This window comes from Carex rostrata, chromosome 28, assembly GCF_964058835.1.
Source record: "Carex rostrata chromosome 28, lpCarRost1.2, whole genome shotgun sequence".
In the NCBI taxonomy this organism is placed as follows: domain Eukaryota; kingdom Viridiplantae; phylum Streptophyta; class Magnoliopsida; order Poales; family Cyperaceae; genus Carex; species Carex rostrata.
The window spans coordinates 6798521-6824459 of record NC_135945.1 but is presented as its reverse complement, the minus strand read 5'-3'; the positions used below and the strand labels follow the sequence as shown (position 1 = coordinate 6824459).

The window sequence follows — 25939 nt, the reverse complement described above, 5'->3', positions numbered from 1 at the left end:
CAAAATTTTTGATATATATAAGAAGTATTAAACAACTAAATAATGCGGCTTTACTCCTAAATTATATATAAATATTGTAAAATTATCTTTTTAGCAAATGGTGAGCTGATATAGCTCAATTGGTCAGGAGGGTGGAACATGGATGTGGGATTTTATAAAAATGGTTCAGTTTTCTAAAATTAATTAATTACAAACCACTAACCTTAAAAAAAAATAATTAATTACCCGGGTGAAAATATTATGGTGGTTTATAATTTTTACATTTAAAAAAATTGAATTGACCAAAAAACCTAAAAACTAGACAGTAATTGCATATTATATTAAAATTATATCAATGCAAAAATTAGCTAATTAGAAATTTAGTTATTACTGATAAATTCAGTCATGCAAGTTAGATTCACTTGGTTCTGTTTACATCCATTTATTGAATAAATTATATGTCTTAGCTAATTTTTGTTCTGTTGAAGAATAATGAAGAATTTATTTATTTAATGCTAACTAAGTTGATCATTCAAACATAGCTTTTGATAGTCAAGTCAACAAAATGGAGATGAATGGATTGTCTAAGAAGGCAGGCTTGGTTTCTTGGAAAGCATAAAAAAGAAAGAGATATGAGATATCCCCAAAAGTTAGGAATAGATTAATGATGGCCCCTCAAGGACATGGTCACCATCTACAACATCTCATTTTTATCTTTTTCTTCTTGATCTATTCACCACTTGTTCTTGGAGCTGATCAGAACACTAGTACTAGTGCAAAAAACAATGTGAGAGATATTGTAAAAGTGGGTGTTATATTGGATACTTCTTCATGGAATGGTGGTATCAGCTGGAGCTGCATGCAGCTGGCCTTGGAGGATTTCTATGCGTCGAATCCGGATTACACGACGAGAATTTCCTTTGTGTTGAGGGACTTGAAGAGCGGCAATGCCAGCCGTCCTGACCCAAACGGTGATGTCTTTGCTGCTGCAGTTGCAGGTTTCTTTCCTTCTTCTTTTTCATTTTTTGTTTATTTCTACGGAGGAAAGGGGAGGCCTGATCGAGGTGCCTAGCAAATATACAAATTAAAGTAATCCCAACTTACATGGAAAATAGCAAAACAGAACAATATTTATGTTATTTTTTGTTTCTTCATCACCATATATTATATTTCTCTCTTATTGTTAGCCAATTTAAATGGGTTCCCATTTGTGCACATTATTTTTGTTCGATATTCAAAGTTGCAATTTATTTTTCTTTTTTTTGCAAGAATATTATGTACCGATCAATGATGGTTTCTTTCATTTTTCTGAAAGCCTGCTTAATTGAACTTAAACAATTAAAAAATAGTTTACACTGGAAGAACAATTTTTGAGTAAGATGGAGAAAAAGGAAAAAACAAGATAAAAAACACAAGCACATCCAAAATTCTCAACAAAAAAAAGAAAAGAAAAAAAATGATGCTTTCCATTAATTGTTCGCGGTTCCTCTGTTAATTTTTTTTTTTTTTTTTTTTTGTCTTTAGTTTTTATTTCAAGATTCGAGTTATCACAAGCACTTTAATTGCACTCTGCATTCTTCAACATGTTAAAGAAGTTTATTGTTTGCCACAAATGCAGCTGTTGATCTTCTGAAAAATGAACAAGTTGAAGCAATCATCGGGCCACAAACATCATCTCAAGCAAAGTTTCTCATCGAGCTCGGGAACAAATCAAATGTACCGATCATTTCATTCTCAGCAAATAGCCCATCTATTTCTTCCAGCCAAATTCCTTACTTCATTCGTACCTCTTGGAATGACTCATCCCAAGCCACCGTCATCGCCTCTATTGCCCAACACTTCAACTGGAGGGAGGTGGTGCCTGTTTTTGAGGATACCGATGCTGGCAACATTTTTGTTCCATACCTAGTTGATGCTTTACAGGGAATAGATGCATACATCCCGTACCGTTGCAAAATCCCTTCCGGGGCAAGTGACAGAGATATAAATGCAACCCTCGAATACCTGAAGGCCAACAGAACCAGAGTATTTGTTGTTCACATGTCGTACCAATTAGCTCTTAAGTTTTTCTCAAGTGCTAAAGAGAAGAACATGACCATTACTGATGATTTTGTTTGGATTACAACATACGGGTTAACAGATATTGTGGACCTTGCCGGGTCAAATGCGAGCAATGTGATGCAAGGTGTGCTCGGTATCCAGCCATTCATACCAAACTCAATGAGGCAGAATATTTCCATGAGATTGAGAAATAAATACCAGGTGAATAGAGAGCCCACAGTTTTTGGTTTTTGGGCATATGACACGGTGTGGTTGCTGGCAAGATCTGTAACACATGCAAATTTATCCTTTACAGCGTCTAATGAACTGTATAACTCGACTGATTTTTCGAAAATTGGAGTTTCTGAGATGGGCCCGACTCTGAAAGCATCTTTAGAATCTGCCAATTTTAGTGGGACAAGCGGTGATTTTAATCTGGTTAACGGCCAATTACAGTCCGGCATCTTTGAGATAACCAATGTTACCGGTGCATATAACCATCCAGTTGGCAACTGGAGTGGAGGTAATATTTCCATTAACTGGTCAGGAAAGAACAATACTGTACCAAAGGGATGGCAATGGCCGACGACCAATAAAACACTCCTTATTGGAGTCCCCAAAAAACCTGGATTTGAAGAGTTTGTGAAGCCGAACAAGACAGCCTCACACAATTTCTCTGGCTATTGCATAAAGGTGTTTCAAGCGGCAATTGATCTACTGCCATACAATGTCTCTTATACATTTCAAGAATACGATAGCAGTTATGATGAGCTTGTGTACCAGGTTTATCTTAAGGTTTGTTTCCTTTTATTTTTCCTTCATTTTATTTCAATAGTTTGTAATGAGTTCAGTCTTATTTTAATTTGTAAATAGGCTTGGAAAGAATTCTTAAAATAGTTAGCGCAAGTTAAATTAATTAGTGTCATTGATATAATCCTTCATTGTATGAAGCATAATTTTCAGTCATAAGTTAAGGGACTATATATCAATAGTATCTCCAATAGCATAACTAAAGTTTCTCGATTAGTTTTGTTGTAATGAGAAAAATTAAATGCAGCTTCCGCTTAGTTAAGAATGGACAGCCACTTTTTCTTATTCCCATAGACAATCTAATTAGAAGCAAGAAAAACAATTAGAAATTAGCTTATATCATTTCTAATTGTACAACTCCAAATGGACATCACCTTGATTATAAAACAATAACTACTGCCATGTCCAAGAGAGACGAAAACAAACAAGGGCACAACACTTATTCTTAATAGGATTTAGTTACGAATGTGTTCATAGCCTAATTGGTTTAGTAATAACTCATGAAAATATCAAATATAGTTATATCAGTACCCATTTGATAGGTGACTTGTGAATTCAAATTTACAGAAATACGATGCTGTTGTTGGTGATATCACCATTTTGGCCAACCGCTCCATGTATGCGGATTTCACACTTCCTTACACAGAGTCAGGATCACGCATGCTGGCCCCGATAAAGGATGTGAACAAGAAATCTCCATGGACCTTCTTGGAACCCTGGACTCCCACATTATGGCTGACAACTGGGGCCTTTGTCTTTCTCACCGGCATCACAGTCTGGTTGATTGAGCACCGAGTAAATAAGGAGTTCAGAGGAAATCGTACGTACCAAATGGGATCTATATTGTACTTTGCCTTTTCCACACTAGTTTTCGCACACAGAGAGAGGATGGTCAGCAATTTGTCACGGATTGTGGTGATAACATGGGTCTTTGTTGTGCTCATCCTACAGCAGAGCTATACTGCAAGCCTTAGCTCCAAGTTGACAGTTGAACAACTCCAGGCAACAGTGACAAGCATAGAACAGGTTATCAAAGCAGGGCAAAAGGTGGGGTACTTGGAAGATTCATTCACGCCGGCTCTTCTAAAGCGGCTGGGGTTTAAAGAAGAAAAGATGATTTCTTTATCATCGCCATCTGACTATAATGAGGCACTATCCAATGGAACAGTGGCAGTTGTTGTTGATGAGATACCATACCTAAAGGTGTTCCTCAAGAAGTATCCTAACAATTATTCCATGGTTGGCCCAACTTACAAGAGTGATGGATTTGGATTTGTACGTTCTCCCTCTCTCTCTATCTGCTTCTCTCCCTTTCTCTCTCTTATTACCTTGTGACGCCCACACACATGTGGGTTGACTACTGATGCAATCCTTCCAGGGATAGCAGGGGTACCATATTATTGGCCCTGTTTTGATTTGTTTGAATAATACATTCAAATCTCAATGAAATGCCACCTAACTAGTAGTGACACAGCTGCCTTTATCCTTGGCCCTGATTTGATTCAGTGTTTCGAACTGTTTTTTTTTTTTTTTTTTGAGTAAGAATAGGAGTCATGCTCCTATTTTATTAACCACAATTCAGTGTTTCGAACTGTTTTAGGAGGTTAATGTTATATATTGGTACATTTCAAGCTGGTAAGTGGATATGGTTGTTAGCAATCTCCACCAACTGACATACATGTTTGGATGTACCATACCAGCTTGCACAAAATGCATACATTGATAAAGAAAAAAGTAGTACGGTGGTGATCATGCTTTTATTGAATTTTTTAATGTTTTCTAATTTTTAATCATAGAATATTTCCCCCTTTTTTGTCACTGTTTGCTTAGGCATTTCCAAAAGGATCACCACTGGTGCCGGATGTGTCAAGAGCAATCCTGGAAGTCATGGAGAGCAATAACATGACAAAATTTGATGAAGAATTATACGGAAGCAGTACCTACACTGACAAAGGAGACACCTCAAGTTCAACCAGCCTCACATTTCATAGCTTCATGGGTCTATTTCTCATTACGGGAGTCTCGTCCATTTTAGCTCTAATCATCCACGCATTTCTTTCTAGCTTCCAGCGACACAATATTTCAACAAGCACTGAATCTGTGCAAAATCCTCTTCAGAAGGATGAGTTAAAAGAAGAAGATCAGTCCCACGGTCACACAATGACATCACCTAATTTTAGCGATCATACGGAAATCACCATAATTTCACCTGATTCTGAAAGCGACTTTGGAGAAACTTCAAATGATGAAGGTACACCAGAAAGGGAAATTTCAAATAGCCAGATCGAGATGCCTTCCTTTGGAGAGATGCTTGACCATACCAGGGAGGGATCAAATGAATAAATCCTTGGTTATGTACTTATTTTCTTTAGTTGTGTATCATAGTCCTTTTAAAAGATGATGATGCCTGTCATGTGGCACTAACGGTGCCCTCCAATTTTTCAATTCTTTTACACAGATAAACAGTTGTAAATAATTTGATAATTATATTTGGAACAGTAGTTTTTTGGATTAAAGTTGTAGGTTTTATAATCCCAAAGTAGATTTCCGGTCCATTTCTAGTGCTACAGAGGTGTTCATTTCAAAAGGTTTTAAAATCATGTCATAAACATGATGACATACATATCTTATAGTTCCGTGATATTTGAAGATCTCATTTGGACATATATTATATATATAAAGTAAACTATACAGATTATAATCCAAGGAAAGTAACCTGCAATTACCACCCTAATGAATGAATTAATTAATTAGTTTAGTCATCTGGACTGGGAGCATTGATTCAATCTATATATATGGATTTTTAATTTAAGAAATTTTTCTCCTAATATATATATATATGTTTATTGGAGAGTCCACGACTTCAAATTTTAATTTAAAATCATCACCATTCTTCATTTGAATTCGTCAACAACAATACCATATTTTCTTTCATGATGACGTGGTGACTATATAGCCCAACTTAAAAGCAGCAAGGTCTGTGCCTTACTAGGCTGCAATTACCTCAAGCTCAGATGCATGGTTTTCAAACTTGTAATCAGAATCGGAATCGGAATCGGAATCGGAATCGGAATCGGAATCGGAATCGGAATCGGAATCAGAATCGAAAGAATTGGTCATAATTGGTTGAATCAGATCAAAAATTCGGATTTTTTTGACAGAAACTTGTTTTGTACTTAAAAAAAGGTAAAAAAATATGTTAAAACAAAAGTAACACTAAAATAATTCACTATTAGAAATAGACTATTCCGTAAGATAATAAAAAAATAATATTCACAAAAGAGAAATAAAATATATAATTTATATTATATATTTTTATAACAATCAAACTTGTAGGCTGTAGCATTATATTGGGACTTTTCATAATAAAAATACACCCACAAATTAATAATTTAAAAATGTACTTAATTTGGTATTTTGCACCAGTATTTAATTGACGAGAAATATTTAGCATAATATTTTAAGTCAAATAAATGATTAAAAAAACAAGCCACTTAAAGAGGTCTACGTGGAACTCTCTTAATGGGAGTTATATAAAGGCACGGATCGAGACAAGATGTATTTCTTGTGCGCAATCTTAGCCGTTGATCTAGTTTGGGTGAATGGCCAATAGCTCTCAGTGATTTTTTTTTTTTTTGAACCTTTACTAGCCTACAGCTGTAGTTTTGGAAGTTGAAACGGGGTAAGAAATGTCATGATTTTTAATTTTGTGATCCTGGTGTACATAAACCTATTAATGCATTGATATCTAGAAACAGGAAATTTATACACCATGTTTATTTATAATATTTGTCAATTAGTCTTTGAGTTCTTCTTCAAAGTTCAAAACACGTACGGCATGGAACTTTCTTCAGAAAAAAAACGAAAATGGCGTGAACTTCTTCTCCGAGAAAAAAAAATGGCTTGGAACTTTTTGGCACGGCTGAACTCAGATGACTCGGACCAAAACTCAGGTGACTCGGACCAAAACTCAGGTGACTCGGATAAGAAATCGGCTAACTCGGCCGAGTCAAGCATTGTTCATCCGAGTTTTGCTGAAAAACTCGCTTAGGCGCGAGACTCGGGTAAAACTCGGCCCGGTCCCGTCTGATTCCGAGTCAACTCGGCCGAGTTTCCAAACCATGCTCAAATGTACCTTTTCCTTGCTTGACTTTGTCAAAGTAAACTCATGAAGTTATAATATATATGTGCAGCCTATTAATAGAGAACACACAGAGAAGAGTGTACTATGCGTAAAAATGGACCCACCAAATGCACTAATGTTTCTCCTACACATACAGAGAAGAGTGTACTTGAATAAACAACCTAGCTCACCATTTATTGTTGTTGTTGGCATCTCTAAAGTGCTTTTCATTGTTTGGGACTCATATTTCCTGCAATATCTCTAATATAACTAGTGAAAAATGAGAATATTGTATTGTTGTTCTTTTTGTTGTTGTATAATTAAACTTAAATAGACTCGCTATAAATTATCCCCAAATTTTGGTGTGCGACATTACAAAACCATTTAACAAGCAACGACATGAGATTGGGAGCATGGTTCCGGAAATCGGAATCGGATTTTTGACCACCGAGTCAGAATTGGATGAATCGACTGGAATCGGAAAAATCGGATTCGTAACTCAGGTATTTTTTGCAAAAACCTTGTTTTGTAGCCAAAAAATAGGAAAAAATTGATAAAAATAATTTGTAAAAAAACTATGTTAATTAAGACAATATTACACTCACATAATCCACTAATTATATAATGTATTACAAACATTACAAATAGAACACAATTTTATTGCCAGAGGCTATGCTGAGCTGGCTGGATCATCTCATCGTCCTCTGTATTAAAATACGAATGGAAATATTGTTGTACAGAGCCAAACAATAAAAACATTAATGTATTGTCAAATGAAAAAATATTAGCATCCTTATATCCAACATATGGATTGTATGTGCAGTCACTTGCACTACTAATTGTCTTAGAATTAATCAACAAAACCAATTCTTCTTTATTCTAGGGTAAAATGAAAAAAAAAAGAGTAAAAAAGTAAAATGTAGAGGGGCCATCTGTAAATTTTCATTTCTATCTTCCCTTCCGACATCTCATTTCTCCCGGCCATTTTTTTTAATACCCAAAAAAAAAATTATAAAAATAACCTTCGATTTTTTTTTTTATATATGCCTCGACCGCTGGGCTGCGGGGCAGGCCAAAATTCAAGCGACCCGCCTCATGCCCGGGCAGTCCACCCCTATACCAACCCGCCCCACCTCTGGGCGGTCCACCCCTGCGAGTTTTTTATTTTTTATTTTTTTTATTTTTTTATAGAGATCTTAGTATTTTGATTTAAAAAATTTTGTGAAGAAAAAGTTGTTTAGAGTGTATGCTAAAAAATAAAACATTTGATATATTTATGAAGTGATGTCGTAATTCTTTATAACTTTGATTTTTTTTTTTGTGAACTTTGATTTTATTTGTCACTTGGATATCACAAGTCTAAATATAACACTAATTAAGGACTTGATGTCACACCCCGCGGCCACGGGTCGTAACAGTCCCCCGCCGTAAGCATACAACACCGTGTATGCTTACAAGGCAATTAACAATTCAATCCAAACAATTAAATATAAAACCAAATTTATAGTATATAATCAGAGTACACAGTCTGGACAGTAAATAATACAACAAAAGTATCACATCCGGATACCAACCATGAGGCCTACCCTAAATCTATACAACAAAATATATCTAGGGTTATCAAGTGGTAAGCTACTAAGGCCTCCTACTCTCGTGCCTCTCCGGAATCAGTCGCACCGGTACCTGTAAAGTAACCCAAAGGGTGGGGGTGAGAATAAATTCCCAGTGCGAAATTTGCCACAGTTTAGATTATTGGACTTGCAATCAAACTCCATATTCAACAATGAAACCCAAACAATAATAATGCAAACAGATATATATATAATCATAGATAACAGTATACCAATGCTCGACAACAATTAATCAACCTGAAACGCAGTTCACGGAATTTCCAAGATGGATTTCAAACACAACATATATTTGGCTTAACTCAATTCATTAGGGCTTGTAGCAACTACAGATGTTTTTTCGAGCTAGACCTTTATCAAACCCACATCTGTAGGGTTACAGACGCCTACAGATGGCCAACCAAGTAGGACCCTTTATCTGACACCCATCTGTAGCTGTTTGGCTTAACCATATCCTAAGGTCCGGTTACAAGTCACCTATACAGGTCAACTTGACACAAAAGCAAACACACGAAATCAAAGTCAGCCATACCGCTCGACCTTGCAATTTCATTCAAATAGAATCACAAACAACTATCAGCCTTGCACAATTCATTAAACAGGTCAACGGATAGGTCACCGTCACCTTATCCAGCCACCTAAACAGGTCGGTCTGGCAAATTCTAACAGGTCAACGCATAAGTCAGCAGCATCACCTTAATCCAGCCACCTAAACAGGTCAGTCTGGCAAATTCTAACAGGTCAACGCATAAGTCAGCAGCGTCACCTTAATCCAGCCACCTAAACAGGTCAATCTGGCAAATTCATAAACACAGGTCAACGGATAGGTCACCGTCACCTTATCCAGCCACCTAAACAGGTCGGCCTGGCAGATTCATTCACATCAAGAACAATTAATAGAACTAATCAAATAATAACCATACCAACATGCCAATTAACCTTAACCGAACAATTCAAATCATTCTCATTTATGCAAGAATCAATATACAGCATGAATTCCAAAATATGCAACAATTAAGCATTCAACATGACAAACGAATAAACAGTTTAATTCCTGAAAATAAAGTATCAAACAAGTCCAAGAATCCCGCACCTTAGTATGACGAGCGTACCGCTTAATTTAAGGATCGGATGTCTCGTATTGTCTCGCAAGTTCTTGCTCGACCGAGCCTACACCTATATTATACGTAAACTTGGTTTAATTCGGGTTCAGTGGTCCATACGTTTGCTTATGGTTTACACAGTCTTAAATCAATTCTTATGTTATGGTATCGATCCCTTTCGGTTCCTCCTTTCTCATTAAAAATTTCATATAACGGTGCACAATTGCATCTAGGCCCTCTAGCCATATACCATTTCACTTTGGTAACCATCAATCACCGTTTCACTACTTTGGTTCTCGGATCAATTCCATTTACCGATTGGTTAAATCCTAATTTGGTCAAAACCTCAAATTAACCGTTAAACGTTCTAAAAATTCACGATCAGGAGGCAACCCTACCGATTACAAGTCTAATTGGTCGGGTTAAACAAATCAAATCACGATTATGCCAACTTTCATTTTTGGCACGAAACCCTAGAAATCAGATTTCACAAATCGGAAGAAATCGGGAAAAAGATTGACAAACAAACTAGTAAGGAGTGTAGAGGAACTAGTCCTCGAGCAATTCGAACACAAATCTCGAGTTTAAAACGAGAATCTGAGAAATCGAGAAAATTCGAGGTTTTGAAAGAAAGAAGGAGAGAAAGAAATACCAAATAGGAGAGTTCGGAGAGATCCTCGGCTGCTTTCTCGGTTCCAAACTCGATTTCTCGCAACAATCGGGAGTCTGAAAGAAACGGAAACTCACGCGCTCTTTTTCTTCTCTCTTGGACGAAAATCACTTAAAAATGGGGAATGGTGAAGAGAGAGAGAGAGAGAGAAGCTTTGATTTGGGTTTTAGGGTTAAAATTACGCTGAATGCGGATGCACCCATCCGCACTGCGGGTGGCTTGACCCGCACTCGGGACTTAGAAAGTTTTCAGTCCAAATTCAAGAAAATCCGAGCGTGGTGCGGATGAACTCCACCCGCACTGCGGGTCAACCTCATCCGCACTCAGTACTTAGCCGATTTTCAGGAAATTCAGTTCAATACAGAAATTCATGAGTGCGGCTGGACCCATCCGCAGTGCGGATTCCTCACCCGCACTCAACACTTAGTCAATTTTAGACAAAATTTCAGAAAAAGTATGAGCCAAATGCGGATGCCTTCCACCCGCAGTGCGGGTCCATCCATCCGCACTCAGTACTTAGAAAATTCATACCAACACAGAATTGCATGAGTGCGGATGCACCGACCCGCACTGCGGGTCAATCCCATTCGCACTCAGCCTATAAAGTTTCAAAATCTCGAAATTTCGACGCGGTTTCGATTCACACTTAACTTACTTATTTAGGGGAACCTTAATTAAGGTTTAAACTTCTATTTTGTTAACATAATTTATCTATTCTTTCTTTTAAATCATTTGAATTTAATTGTAAAAATTTCGTAACGTAACACTTGATCTTTATTCAAAAATTTTGAACCTCCTTGTTTTTTGGGCATGCAAATAGTGGGCCAATTAATCAGAGCATATTTTTTATTGTTAAATCTATAGACTTGCCATAAGAACTGTCTCCTAAGTCTATCAATTCTATCTAGTACTGTGGAGGGAATTCTGAAAAGAGACAATGCACAGAGAAGGACAGAGGAAATAACAGAATTAAGCAGGGTCAATCTGCCTCCAATGGAAAGAAGCTGGCTTTTCCAGCTTTGAAGTTTGTGGGATAATTTGTTGAGGAGGAAGTCCCCGTCTTTGACTGCTAATTTTTTATCAGGGAGTTTAGCAACTGTATATAAAGTATGAATTGTAATTTGAGATAGATATAGGAACTTTTGTAAATAAACTTTTTTATTATTAATATATTTGTTGGTGTTTTTGTCAACCATAAAAAAAAATATAATAGCTATTGATTTCTGTCCTTTAAAATTAGCTTAATTATTTTAGGTATTGTTCGGCGGACACATGAGATTGGAAAAAGACTTGAGGTATGAATCAAATTGAACCGTTTATTACTGTGCGCGTGGAAAAAAAAATTGAGAACTGAATTTTTTTTTCTTCCCACGCACACAGTAATTGCGCTAAACAGGAACTTATGGTCTTCGTTCTCTATTCAAAAGTCTTTGATTACGTATCTTTCAGAGGTTTCACATCATCATGTGGAACTAGAATATTTCAATATATTATTAAAAAAATCTATCTATATTTCACAAATATCTATTTATTTGATAATTTTTCTTGTGCGATCATTATCAGCTGGCCCACTTGTTTGTCTCTTAAAGCTAATACATTTAACTAAATTACCAGAAGAAATTACATGATGCAACCGGAAATTGCCTTGAACCCCACAAACCGCGTAATATAACTCATAATTGAAAAAAAAAAAAACAATAATCAATAATTTGTAGATAGTGATGTTATAATTTGGATTAATTAATTGGTCATGAGAATATATAGATAGGTTAGGGGTGTAAACGGTCGGATACGGATCGGATAGTGGCCTTACCATATCCGTATCTGTTATAATTTTTCGGATACGGATACGAATACGGATAGTCTCGGATACGGATCGGATATTAAATGGATACGGATACAAATAGGATATCGGACGGAAACGGATACGGATATGAATATAATTCGGATAATTGAAAATAAATTACTAATATACATTTTAATAAAGAATAACATCTAAATAGAACTTTTTTCATCCATAAATTAGATCTAATATTTTTCATAAGAAATTCTTTGGTTTCAATCATAAGTATACATGTATATGTACTTATGTAGTTCAATAACTCATATATATAGGCTGGGGTGCTATGGATAGCATAGTGGCCTCCCGTGCTACGGCTCAATATTCAAGTTTTCAAAATTCAAACAGTCGATCCGAACCGTTCATTGTTTAATCCATATTGAAATGTGCTTGGAGACCAAATTTTACATTTTTTGGAATTTTTTTGCTATTTATTAAGATGGTTTCAAAATCGCTGTTTTTATTAAAATTCTGCACCACTGGAAAACAGCGATTTCAAACTATCTTAATAAATAGCAAAAAAATTCAAAAAAATGTAAAATTTGGTCTCCAAGCACATTTCAATATGGATTAAACAATGAACGGTTCGGATCGACCGTTTGAATTTTGAAAACTCGAATATTGAGCCGTAGCACGGGAGGCCACTATGCTATCCATAGCACCCCAGCCTAACTCTCTCTCTATATATATATATATAGAATTTGGCTGGGGTGCTATGGATAGCATAGAGGCCTCTATGCTACGGCTCAATATTCGAGTTTTCAAAATCCAAACGGTCGATCCGAACCGTTCATCTTATTCTCCATATTAATATCTGCTTGGAGACCAAATTTTATAATTTTCTGAATTTTTTTACTATTTATTAAGCCACTTTGAAAATCGCTAATCCAACGGTTTTACTGTTTTGTGCAGCCACCGTTGGATCAACAATTTTGTAAAATACTTAATAAATAGTAAAAAAATTCAGAAAAATGTAAAATTTGGTCTCCAAGCAGATATTAATATGGAGAATAAGATGAACGGTTCGGATCGACCGTTTGGATTTTGAAAACTTGAATATTGAGCCGTAGCATAGAGGCCTCTATGCTATCCATAGCACCCCAGCCTTACTCTATATATATATATTTGGTTGAAATTGTCCATAGGTCCTTGATTTATAAACAACAATATACAAATACATATATACAGTACATTGCAAAATGGAGAAAGAGTGGTACACAGAGACAAAACAACTTTAGGGAAAATTAAACAACTTTAGTGACAGAAGAATTCGGATATCCGAATTATATAAGTTGTCGGATACGGATAATTATCCGTATCCGATTCAATATCCAGAACCGTATCCGCATCCGTATCCGGTAAAAAATTATCTGAATCCAGATCCGTATCCGAATATCCGAATCCGGAATTTTTCAGATTCGGATCCGGATGAATGCGGATAATATCCAATCCGTTTACATCCCTAAGATAGGTACACTGCGAATTTCTTAGATAAATTATCTAAGGTAACATAATATTTATGTTTGGATATGGACCGTCCAATCAAAATCTGCACGACTGCTTAAGTGGCTCTGCACGTTCTATCACGGATTGAATTGATCTGGAATCTGATCGGACGGTTGTAATCCAAGGAGAAATATTGTTTTACCTCAAGAGGATATGGATTCGGTACACTGCTTCGATCATGCCGAAGTTGATGTAAGTAGTACATAAAATCAACGTTTCTCAATTGACTTCGACCGGGTCTGATACTAATGTCAATTTATTGCCTGGAGAATTCTCTCCATTCTGTTGAAATGGAGAGTACTGCAAGAGAGTTTGTTACCAGCTACTGGAAAAAAGAAAGAATGTATGTGACAAGTTAGCTACTGATGAAATTTGGAATTTTATTCATGAAATGTATATATTAATTAACCAAAGTTCTAGAGAAGAAAATTAAATTTCACGCATATATATATATTTGAAATTTGCACATGAAATATTTCAATTGTTTAAATTTTTTTGTGAAAGCAGGAACTGCATGCGCTCATGTTGTTAAACAAAAAATGTAGAAAATTTCTGATATCCAAAGTATTATAAACAACTAAAATAATGTGGCTTTACTCCTGAATTTTATTTAAATATTGTAAAATTATCTTTTTAGCAAATGATCTAGCCAATATATAGCTCAAGGGATGAGGAGGATGGAATATGGATGGGATTTTATAAAAATGGATCAGTTTTCTAAAATTAATTAATTAGCCGGGTCGCCTACAGGCATCTTCTAAAAAAAAAAAAAAAATAATTAGCCGGGTTAAAATATTACGGGGATTTATAATTTTGACATTTAAAAAAAAATTGACCTGACCAGAAAACCTCTATAGTAGCTAATAATTGAATATTATATTACAATTGTAATATAATACTTATGAATGCATAAATTAGCTAATTAATTAGTAATTTCATTATAACTGATAAATTAAGTCATCCATATCTATTGTCTTATCTAAATTTTGTTCAATTGAAGAATATGAAGAATCTATTTAATTATTTTATCCTAAATAACTAAGTTGATCATTCAAACTTAATTTTCAAGCTTTTGATAGTCAAGTCCACAATCAACTCATTACCTACTATTCTCCAAAATGGAGATGAATGGAATGTATAATAAGGCAGGCTTGGTTTCATTGGAAAGCATAAAAAGGAAATAGATATCCCCAAAAGTTCGGATAGATCGATTAATGGCCCCTCAAGGTCAAGGAGATGGTCACCATCTACCACATCTCATCATTGTTCTCTTTTTCTTTTTGATTTATTCACCACCTGTTCTTGTTCTTGGAGCTGATCAGAACAGTAGTACTAGTGCAAAAAACAATGTCAGGGATGTAAAAGTGGGTGTTATATTGGATACTTCTTCATGGAATGGTGGTATCAGCTGGAGCTGCATGCAGCTGGCCTTGGAGGATTTCTATGCGTTGAATCCCGATTACACGACGAAAATTTCCTTTGTGTTGAGGGACTTGAAGAGCGGTGATGGCCGTGCTGACCCAAACGGTGATGTCTTTGCTGCTGCAGTTGCTGGTTTGTTTCCTTCTTCTTTTTCATTTTTTTATTTATTTCTATGGAGGAAAATGGATCGAAGGCCTCAGGTGCCTAGCAAATATACAAATTAAAATAATCCAAACTTAGATGGAAAATAACAAAGAAATCATAGCATATTTGTTATTTTTTGTTTATTCATCACAATATATCTCTCTCATATATATTGTTAGGCAATTTAAATGGGTTCCCATTTGTGCACGTTATTTTTGTTGAATATTCAAACTTGTAATTTTTATATATCTTTGGCGTTCTCGCTCTCTGTATTATTTTTCTTTTTTTGCAAGAATATTATGTACCGATCAATGATGCATGGTTTGTTTCATTTTTCTGAAAGCCTACTTAATTGAACTTAACCAATTAAAAAAGAGTTTACAAGTATGTCAATCGAAACCTGGAACAACAATTTTTGAGTAAGATGGAGAAAAAGGAAAAAAGAAGAAGATAAAAACAACACAAGCACATAGGGTGAAAACGGAGCGGATAATGCTTATACCATATCCACATCCGTCTTTTAATGAGCGGATACGAATACGGATATGGATAGTAAATGGATATCAAAATTCAAAACCAAATCCGCCTTAAACGGATACGAAATGGATAGTCCACGGATACGAATTCGAATGCAAATATAAAACGAATAATTGTTGAGCATTTTAAAATACAAATACTAATTAACAAAATTAAGAAAACAAAATTAGAAAAAGTACTATTTAATTTTCTCTATGTACCATTAGAGTGGAAAAAACGTGCCGTGCCATGACTAATACACCATGACTTTGATCTCGTGCCGTGCCGTGACCAAAATGTTAAGGGGTGGTCACGACATGCGAATGGTCACGGCGTAACTCGTGTGCCATGTCCAAACGTAACTGGTAACTTCTCTCACATTTAACTATTTTTTTCATAATTTAAGTTAGTTTATTCAAGATTCACCATTTGATTAAGACCTAACTGTCCTAATTTCACGTAACTTGTGTGATTACGTGTCGTGCCGTGACCAAAATATCAAGGGGTGGTCATGACACGGAATAGTGCTGTGCCGTGACATGCCGTGACCAGATCTTAACGCGTGCCGTGCCGTGATGTGACCAGATCTTTTGCGTGTTGTGCCATGACGAAAATGTCAAGGGGTGGTTACGGCATGCGACACGCGAGTCACGGCACAGAACAGTAACATGTGCCGTGCCGTTCCGTGATGAAGCCATCTCTGCCGTGCCATTTTTCCCACTCTATGCACCATGGGTGCCCCCAACACAATTCTCACATTCTCGCCTATGTTGCATAGATACGGGTACGGGTATTGTATCGGATACGATACGAGTACGGGTATCATATCGGATACGATATCGATATGGCGATACGGTAAATTTCAAAAATATAAGATACGATACGTCTATTATATATATTATTTTTTATTATTTTAATTATAATATTTGAATTAATCATAATCATAACTTAAATTAAATTTGTATAAGAGGGAAACCAAAGGTTAAACTCAAGCATAGATTGAATACAATAATTACTAACCTACAACACATAATTATTAGTGCAGTGGTTATGTATTTTGGCTCTCTACTAACGAGGCATGGGTTCGATTCACGAGAGCTACTAAAATTCAATTATTTCCATAAACAATCTGGTCTTAAGATACGTGGTACGAGACCTTATAGTTATATGAAGTATGGCCGTATGGGGGGTAACATATTAAAGAATTCATTCTTTTATAAAGAGATTCAAATAACACGTGATGCTAAACAAGAAGCCGGTTATAACCGGCAATAACCGGATCGGATTTCAAAGAACCCACGTTAATTGCACTCTGCATTCTTGAACATGTTAAAGAAGTTTATTGTTTGCCAAAAATGCAGCTGTTGATCTTCTAAAAAATGAACAAGTTGAAGCAATCATTGGGCCACAAACATCATCTCAAGCAAAGTTTCTCATCGAGCTCGGGAACAAATCAAATGTACCGATCATTTCATTCTCAGCAAAGAGCCCATCTATTTCTTCCAGCCAAATTCCTTATTTCATTCGTACCTCTTGGAATGACTCATCCCAAGCCACCGTCATCGCCTCTATTGCCCAACACTTCAACTGGAGGGAGGTGGTGCCTGTTTTTGAGGATACCGATGCAGGCAACATTTTTGTTCCATACCTAGTTGACGCTTTACAGGGAATAGATGCATACGTCCCGTACCGTTGCAAAATCCCTTCTGGGGCAAGTGACAGTGAAATAAATGCAGCCCTCGATTACCTGAAGGCCAACAGAACCAGAGTATTTGTTGTTCACATGTCGTACCAATTAGCTCTTAAGTTTTTCTCAAGTGCTAAAGAGCAGAACATGACCATTAGTGATGATTTTGTTTGGATTACAACATACGGGTTAACAGATATTGTGGACCTTGCCGGGCCAAATGCGAGCAATGTTATGCAAGGTGTTCTCGGTATCCGGCCATTCGTACCAAACTCAATGAGGCTTCAGAATATTTCCATGAGATTGAAAAATAAATACCAGGTGAACAGAGGGCCCACAGTTTTTGGTTTATGGGCATATGACACAGTGTGGCTGCTGGCAAGATCAGTTGAGAATGTAACACATGCAAATTTATCCTTTACAGCATCTAATGAACTGTATAACTCGACTGATTTTTCGAAAATTGGGGTTTCTGCGATGGGGCCGACTCTGAAAGCTTCTTTAGAATCTACCAATTTTAGCGGGACAAGCGGTGATTTTAATCTGGTTAATGGCCAATTACAGTCCGGCATCTTTGAGATAACCAATGTAACCGGTGCATATAACCATCCAGTTGGCAACTGGACTAGGGAACATATTTTCATTAACTGGTCAGTAAATAACCATACTGTACCGAAGGGATGGCAATGGCCGACGACCAATAAAACACTCCTTATTGGAGTCCCCATAATGGGATTTGCAGAATTTGTGCAGCCGAACACTACAGCCGAACACAATTTCTCTGGCTATAGCATAAAGGTGTTTGAAACAGCGATTAATCTACTGCCTAATTACACTGTCTCTTATACATTTGTAGAGTTCAATGGCACTTATGACAAGCTTGTGTACCAGGTTTATCTTAAGGTTTGTTTCCTTGTATTTTTCCTTCATTTTATTTTAATAGTTTGTAATGAGTTCAGTCATTTTTTTAAGTTCTAGATAGGCTTGGATAGAATTCTTAAAATAGTTATTGCAGGTTAAACTAAGTACTGTCATTAATATATATAATCCTTCATCGTATGAAGCACAATTTTCAGTTATAAGTAATGGGACTATATATCAATAGTATCTCCAACAGCATAACTAAAGTTTCTAAATTAGCTTTGTTGTAATGGGAAAAAAAATGAAAATGCAGCTGCCACTTTGTTAAGAATGGACATCGATCCACTATTTGTTATTCCCATAGACAATCTAATAAGAACCAAGAAAATATCAAATAGTTATATCAATACCCATCTGATAGGTGACTTGTGAATTCAAAATTTACAGAAATACGATGCTGTTGTTGGTGATATCACCATTTTGGCCAACCGCTCCATGTATGCAGATTTCACACTTCCTTACACAGAGTCAGGAGTACGCATGCTCGCCCCGATAAAGGATGTGAACAAGAAATCCCCATGGACCTTCTCAGAACCCTGGACTCCCGCCTTATGGCTCACAACTGGAGCCTTCGTCTTCCTCACCGGCATCACAGTCTGGTTGATTGAGCATAGAGTAAATATGGAGTTCAGAGGAAATCGTGCGTACCAAATGGGATCTATATTGTACTTTGCCTTTTCTACACTAGTTTTCGCGCACAGAGAGAGGATGGTCAGCAATTTGTCAAGGATTGTGGTGATAACATGGGTCTTTGTTGTGCTCATCCTACAGCAGAGCTATACTGCAAGCCTTAGCTCCAAGCTGACAGTTGAACAACTCCAGACGACAGTGACAAGCATAGAACAGGTTATCAAAGCAGGGCAAAATGTGGGGTACTTGGAAGGTTCATTCGTGCTACATCTTCTGGAGCAGCTGGGGTTCAAAGAAGAAAGGATGATTTCTTTATCATCGCCATCTGAGTATAATGAGGCACTATCCAGTGGAACAGTGGCAGTTATTCTTGATGAGATACCATACCTAAAGGTGTTCCTCAAGAAGTATCCTAACAATTATTCCATGGTTGGCCCAATTTACAAGAGTGATGGATTTGGATTTGTATGTTCTCTCTCTCTCTCTATCTGCTTCTCTCCCTCTCTCTCTCTTATTACCTTGTGACGCCCACACACATGTGGGTTGACTACTGATGCAATCCTTCCAGGGATAGCAGGGGTACCATATTATTGGCCCTGTTTTGTTTTGTTTGAATAATACATTCAAATCTCAATGAAATGCCACCTAACTAGTAGTGACACAGCTGCCTTTATCCTTGGCCCTGATTTGATTCAGTGTTTCGAACTGTTTTTTTTTTTTTTTTTTTTGAGTAAGAATAGGAGTCATGCTCCTATTTTATCAACCACAATTCAGTGTTTCGAACTGTTTTAGGAGGTTAATGTTATATATTGGTACATTTCAAGCTGGTAAGTGGATATGGTTGTTAGCAATCTCCACCAACTGACATACATGTTTGGATGTACCATACCAGCTTGCACAAAATGCATACATTGATAAAGAAAAAAGTAGTACGGTGGTGATCATGCTTTTATTGAATTTTTTAATGTTTTCTAATTTTTAATCATAGAATATTTCCCCCTTTTTTGTCACTGTTTGCTTAGGCATTTCCAAAAGGATCACCACTGGTGCCGGATGTGTCAAGAGCAATCCTGGAAGTCATGGAGAGCAATAACATGACAAAATTTGATGAAGAATTATACGGAAGCAGTACCTACACTGACAAAGGAGACACCTCAAGTTCAACCAGCCTCACATTTCATAGCTTCATGGGTCTATTTCTCATTACGGGAGTCTCGTCCATTTTAGCTCTAATCATCCACGCATTTCTTTCTAGCTTCCAGCGACACAATATTTCAACAAGCACTGAATCTGTGCAAAATCCTCTTCAGAAGGATGAGTTAAAAGAAGAAGATCAGTCCCACGGTCACACAATGACATCACCTAATTTTAGCGATCATACGGAAATCACCATAATTTCACCTGATTCTGAAAGCGACTTTGGAGAAACTTCAAATGATGAAGGTACACCAGAAAGGGAAATTTCAAATAGCCAGATCGAGATGCCTTCCTTTGGAGAGATGCTTGACCATACCAGGGAGGGATCAAATGAATAAATCCTTGGTTATGTACTTATTTTCTTTAGTTGTGTATCATAGTCCTTTTAAAAGATGATGATGCCTGTCATGTGGCACTAACGGTGCCCTCCAATTTTTCAATTCTTTTACACAGATAAACAGTTGTAAATAATTTGATAATTATATTTGGAACAGTAGTTTTTTGGATTAAAGTTGTAGGTTTTATAATCCCAAAGTAGATTTCCGGTCCATTTCTAGTGCTACAGAGGTGTTCATTTCAAAAGGTTTTAAAATCATGTCATAAACATGATGACATACATATCTTATAGTTCCGTGATATTTGAAGATCTCATTTGGACATTTCATCGAACACCTTGGACACAAGAACTTCAATTAATTAACTTCACCAGTCACTACATATATTGCAACTCGTCAAGGCCCACTAAAAAGCAAAGCTCAATAAGCAATGGGCCAACAACCAAATATGAAAAAACAAAATGTTTCTCAAGCAAAAACCTCAAGTCTGAACTAATTATCATAGGGCTCTAGGTAAGTCCAATAAGATTAAAAGGAGGTCACAAATTAAATATCTATCTAGAAATAATCTCGTTTATCATATTTTACAAACGTAAATCACTTTAGAAATAGAAAGAAAACTAAACAATATTAATTAAGGGTCTCATTTGGAAGAACAATATTGATCAAAAGAAGCATTTTGAGTCAAAAGTTTTCCAAGGCCCAAAATTTATCCAACACCTCTATATTCTACTATTTTGAAGGAGAAAAAAAAAATTACTCACTTCAAAATTAAAGAGGTGAGAATCAACACCTATATATTCTACTAATTAAAACCACTGTCATAGTTTCACCTCCATCCATCGCACTCTCATCTCAGCACTTCTTCCCACCCGCTTCTGCTAGATCTTTCCCCTTTCTCAGCCTAGGGGAAACTTGCTCCTAAGCCCTCCTTATACTTCCTGTAAATCTAACCTCAATACTAGGCCTGGCAAAAAATAAAAAATAAAAAAATAAAACCCATAGCTCATGGCTCGCTAGAGATTGGCTTGGAACAAACTCATCATTTGCTCGCTCGATTCTTACTCGGCTCGTTGTTGACATCTCTCAAATCTAGTGTTTTTCATTGTTTGAGACTCATATACTTCATCTCTAATATAAATTGAAATATGATAATATTGTAATTCATTTTTTTTTTCTTTTTGTTGCTGTATAATTGAACTTCAATAGATTCGCTTTGTCGGCAAAACCTATTGTGCAAACATCAATATCCATTTAACAAGCAACAAGAGAAAGAGAGGCAGGGAGGAGGGAGGGAGTGGGCACCAGTGTTCATATTTGCATGTTGAATGATATGGAAGCAAGGAAATGCACTGCTGTCAATTTGGGAACACTACCATCACATTTACCGACTCAAATATAATTAAGATGTTTGATTTAGAGGGCCTGCTTGTACTACAAGAATCTTTTTTATCTGCGAGGATAAAAATGACTATTGCCGACAAAAAATACTATTCCTGAGGGTATCGCTATTACGGATAGGAGTATCTACAAAGATACAACACTTTTATCCTCGCATATACAACCAGATTCTTGCAAAAGCAGACACAACAGAATTTTAAGTTTTCAGGGAGCACTGACCTGAGGAACTTTCCATGTGCATTTGCCCATTTATCAATTGGTTGCTTAATTAGTGGGTCAAACATAGATTTTTAATTAATTTTGTTTTGCTTGAAGTATGATTAATGAATAGTCAACAATCATCACCATTCTTCAATTGAATGGGCCAACAACAATAAGATAATTTTCTTTAATTTTGAGATGATGACTATCCCAACATAAAATGGGCAAGGTCAGTGCCTTAACTATGCACATTAAGTCAAGCTCAAGCTACCTCACATCTACCTTTTTCATGCTTGACTTTGTCAAAGTAAACTCATGAAATTATAATATATGTGCAGTCTATATATAGATAACATACAGATACTGTACTATGCATAAAAATGGAGACACCAAATGCACTAATATTTCTCCTCCACATTATCTTATTTTCAGTTGTTACTGCTCATCAAAATTCAAACAAACAGATACCAGTCGGAGTTATACTCGATTTAACAAATAATTTAACAAATTTATTTTAAAGACACATGGTTGAGTTTCCATACAGGTTGTTTGTTTCCTAGGCCAATGATGATCAGTTTGGATCTGCAGTAGATAATAAACAAAGAAAAGTAAAATATATTTAGCATAGTGTTGTCTTTCTTGCCTGAAACACCGGGCTTCCCGGAGATAATGTGGGCTTCAAAGATACAGACTTGAATACTCCATTGCTGGCCTTATATCCCACCACGGTCTACCAAACTCTAGTGCCATTAAGTTAATAAAGAGGAAGTCTGTTTCAATATTCAATCCCTATTAAAAAAATGTACTGATGAATTGATGCAGGGAGTATTCTGCCCTTTCACGTGAACTATTTTTGAAACAAGTTCTTTTTAACTTTCCCTACCCTCCCCCTATAAAAGTCAACTCTACATTATCATATCGTCTCTGGGTGTGTTAACTTGAACCAAAACCTCAAGTCTGAACTAATTATCATAGGGCTCTAGGTAAGTCCAATAAGATTAAAAGGAGGTCACAAATTAAATATCTATCTAGCAATAATCTCATTCATCATCTTTACACATAAATCATTTTAGAAATAGAAAGAAAACTAAACAATATTATAATTAAGGGTCTCATTTGGAAGAACAATATTGATCAAAAGAAGCATTTTGAGTCAAGAGTTTTCCAAGGCCCAAAATTTATCCAACACCTCTATATTCTACTATTTTGAAGGAGACAAAAAAAAAAATACTCACTTCAAAATTAAAGAGGTGAGAATCAACTTCTCTTCCTTTACACAAAGTTTTTGCCGAAGCACCGACACCTCTGTCCTTTAATGCTATGCTATAGAGATTGGCTCGGAACAAGCTCATCATTTACTTAATTGCTTGATTCTGGCTCATATATCACGGATCATATATAAAGCATTGAAAGCGCAATGTATGGAGCATAAGATTTCACTTCTCTGTAATTGCACATCTCTAACTTTAATTTTTCAATTGCATGTTTTTTTAGTTAAAGAATTTCAAAACCGTATTTCTTGTTTTGAACTTTTTTGCATTGATAAAAAAAACAATTTAGTTGGAACTGATTGCACAATTGTATTTTGATTTTTATATTAATAATATGATTCCATGTGTGAAATGAATGAGTTTTGATAATCAATTTGTTAAAAATAAATAATAAAACTAACTATTATATTAGTTTAATTCGTTATTCGCTCGCTATTGTCTCGTTACGTATCCTATAATTTTAATGGATAAAGATAGGAGAAGATAATATCATTTCATAATATTTAAGAATAAACTATATATAGATAATGTCATATTTAATGAGTATGGACATGAAAATATTTTCACTCAAACCAAAACCGTATCATATATACCCATTGACATTTATGACAAGTTGTACTGACCAAAAATATATTTTATAACTTTTAAATTAATTAACCATAACAATCACCATGGTTTGTGTCATGTGTCATGGTATATATATAACGAGGTGAAGGGGGGGGGTCTAGGGTGAAATCCAATAATGATAAATTATTATTTTGTATTTATGATGTGAAAGATATGATTAATTTATGGTTGTCTTGGTCCCAATTAATCTGTGAAAAAGAAGAAGTGACAAACAATTTATGATATGACCAATTAATTAAGTCCGTCGGAACTGTATGTATATCGTGTCCTTGAGCTGTATGTATATTGGAATTCGGATCCTCTAGGTACCGTAAGGGTATTGTTCATTAATATTAGTAGATTCGGAATGAGGTACCGGATTGAGTATTCATACCTGTGCTTGAGCTAGAGATACTCGTTCTGTATATTGAGGTGCTTTTAAACCTACGCCATGGATTCAATAGTTCAATTAAATTGTTCAAAATTTTGTGTATAGCAGTGTTATCAGACCAGTTTAATTTGTTTAAATGATCACTTTTGTTGTTGAATTAGTGAAATCCGGTTTAATGAACCGGTTTAATTTATATATATATATAAAATACAAATTTAGTGTGGTCCAACATACATAGATTTTTAATTTAAGAAATTTTGCTCCTAATATATATGTTTATTGGAGAGTCAACGACTTCAAATTTTAATTTAAAATCATCACCATTCTTCATTTGAATTCGTCAACAACAATACCATATTTTCTTTCATGATGACGTGGTGACTATATAGCCCAACTTAAAAGCAGCAAGGTCTGTGCCTTACTAGGCTGCAATTATACCTCAAAGTTGAGATCTACCTTTTCCTTGCTTGACTTTGTCAAAGTAATTCATGAAGTTATAATATATATATGTGCAGCATATTAATAGAGACCACATACAGAGAAGAGTGTACTATATATATATGCGTAAAAATGGACCCACCAAATGCACTAACGTTTCTCCACCACATACACATACTGAGAAGAGTGTATACTTGAACATTTAAACAACCTAGCTAGCTATCTCACCATTCATTGTTTGGGAATTGGGACTCATATTTCCTGCAATACCTCTAAATATAACTAGCTAGTGAAAAATGGGAATATTATATTATATTATTGTTCTTCTTCTTGTCGTGTAATTAAACTTAAATAGACCCGCTATAAATTATCCACAAAATTTGGTGTGCAAAACATCACAAAACCATTTAACAAGCAACGACATGCATGAATGAGCGAATTAGGGAGGCAAGGAGGAGGGTGGAGACTGGAGACTGGAGAGGACACCAGTGTTCGTATGGAAGCAATGAATATTTAAATACAATCCCATTAATTTACTCACTCAAATGTTGTTAAGTTTTTTTATATTTAGGCCCTGCTTCAGCTTGTAGTGTACGTTGACATTTAATTTCTTGTCTTGCTGTACTTCATGTATAATTGCCTCTTGATTTTTTTAATAAACCTCGTCAGCCCCAGCTGGGTTCTCCAAAATATTGTGAGACAGGAGAGTATAAACTATACAGTTTATAATCCCAGAGAAATAACCTACAATAACCAATCTCAATGAAGTAGTTTAATTAGTTATCACTATCAGCACTGACCTGAGGATTTTTCCATGCACTTACCCATTTATCAACTTGTTGCTTAATTATTGGGCTGTAACATAGATTTTTTTTTTTTCAATTTGACAAATTTTGCTCCAAATATTGAGGATAGTCAACGACTTTTAATTTTACTTGTAATTTTATTTGCAATCATCACCATTCTTTAATGATATTATTGTATTTTTTTTCTTGAACGACTATCCCAGCATAAATATTTTTTTCTGTATATATACGTTAGCTACATGTCCTTTATTGACTTTGTCAAAGTAAACTCATG

The 25939-nt window shown here is 35.7% G+C and overlaps 2 protein-coding genes across 2 annotated transcripts; both read left to right on the top strand.

The window, feature by feature from the left end:
- The first annotated feature begins 619 nt into the window (after nt 1-619).
- LOC144545776 (glutamate receptor 2.7-like) lies at nt 620-5382 on the top strand. Its single transcript, XM_078294339.1, has 4 exons — nt 620-977; nt 1598-2814; nt 3397-4104; nt 4660-5382. Exons 1-4 carry the CDS (start codon nt 644-646, stop codon nt 5170-5172), a joined length of 2772 nt encoding a protein of 923 aa, XP_078150465.1. The 5' UTR covers nt 620-643; the 3' UTR covers nt 5173-5382.
- A 9655-nt stretch (nt 5383-15037) lies between these two features.
- Nucleotides 15038-20764, top strand: LOC144545937 (glutamate receptor 2.7-like). The gene is made up of 4 exons (XM_078294489.1): nt 15038-15253; nt 17143-18371; nt 18777-19484; nt 20042-20764. The coding sequence occupies exons 1-4, from the start codon at nt 15118-15120 to the stop codon at nt 20552-20554; spliced, it is 2586 nt and encodes an 861-aa protein (XP_078150615.1). The 5' UTR covers nt 15038-15117; the 3' UTR covers nt 20555-20764.
- The last annotated feature ends 5175 nt before the right edge of the window (nt 20765-25939 follow it).

What these genes read in the sequence shown, in the direction of transcription:
- LOC144545776 (XM_078294339.1), top strand. Translation starts at nt 644, where the DNA reads ATGATGGCCCCTCAAGGACATGGTCACCATCTACAACATCTCATTTTT. An exon ending in CTTTGCTGCTGCAGTTGCAG is followed by an intron (nt 978 to 1,597) that starts GTTTCTTTCCTT and finishes CCACAAATGCAG; the next exon opens with CTGTTGATCTTCTGAAAAAT. An exon ending in TGTACCAGGTTTATCTTAAG is followed by an intron (nt 2,815 to 3,396) that starts GTTTGTTTCCTT and finishes TCAAATTTACAG; the next exon opens with AAATACGATGCTGTTGTTGG.
- LOC144545937 (XM_078294489.1), top strand. Translation starts at nt 15,118, where the DNA reads ATGCAGCTGGCCTTGGAGGATTTCTATGCGTTGAATCCCGATTACACG. An exon ending in CTTTGCTGCTGCAGTTGCTG is followed by an intron (nt 15,254 to 17,142) that starts GTTTGTTTCCTT and finishes CCAAAAATGCAG; the next exon opens with CTGTTGATCTTCTAAAAAAT. An exon ending in TGTACCAGGTTTATCTTAAG is followed by an intron (nt 18,372 to 18,776) that starts GTTTGTTTCCTT and finishes CAAAATTTACAG; the next exon opens with AAATACGATGCTGTTGTTGG.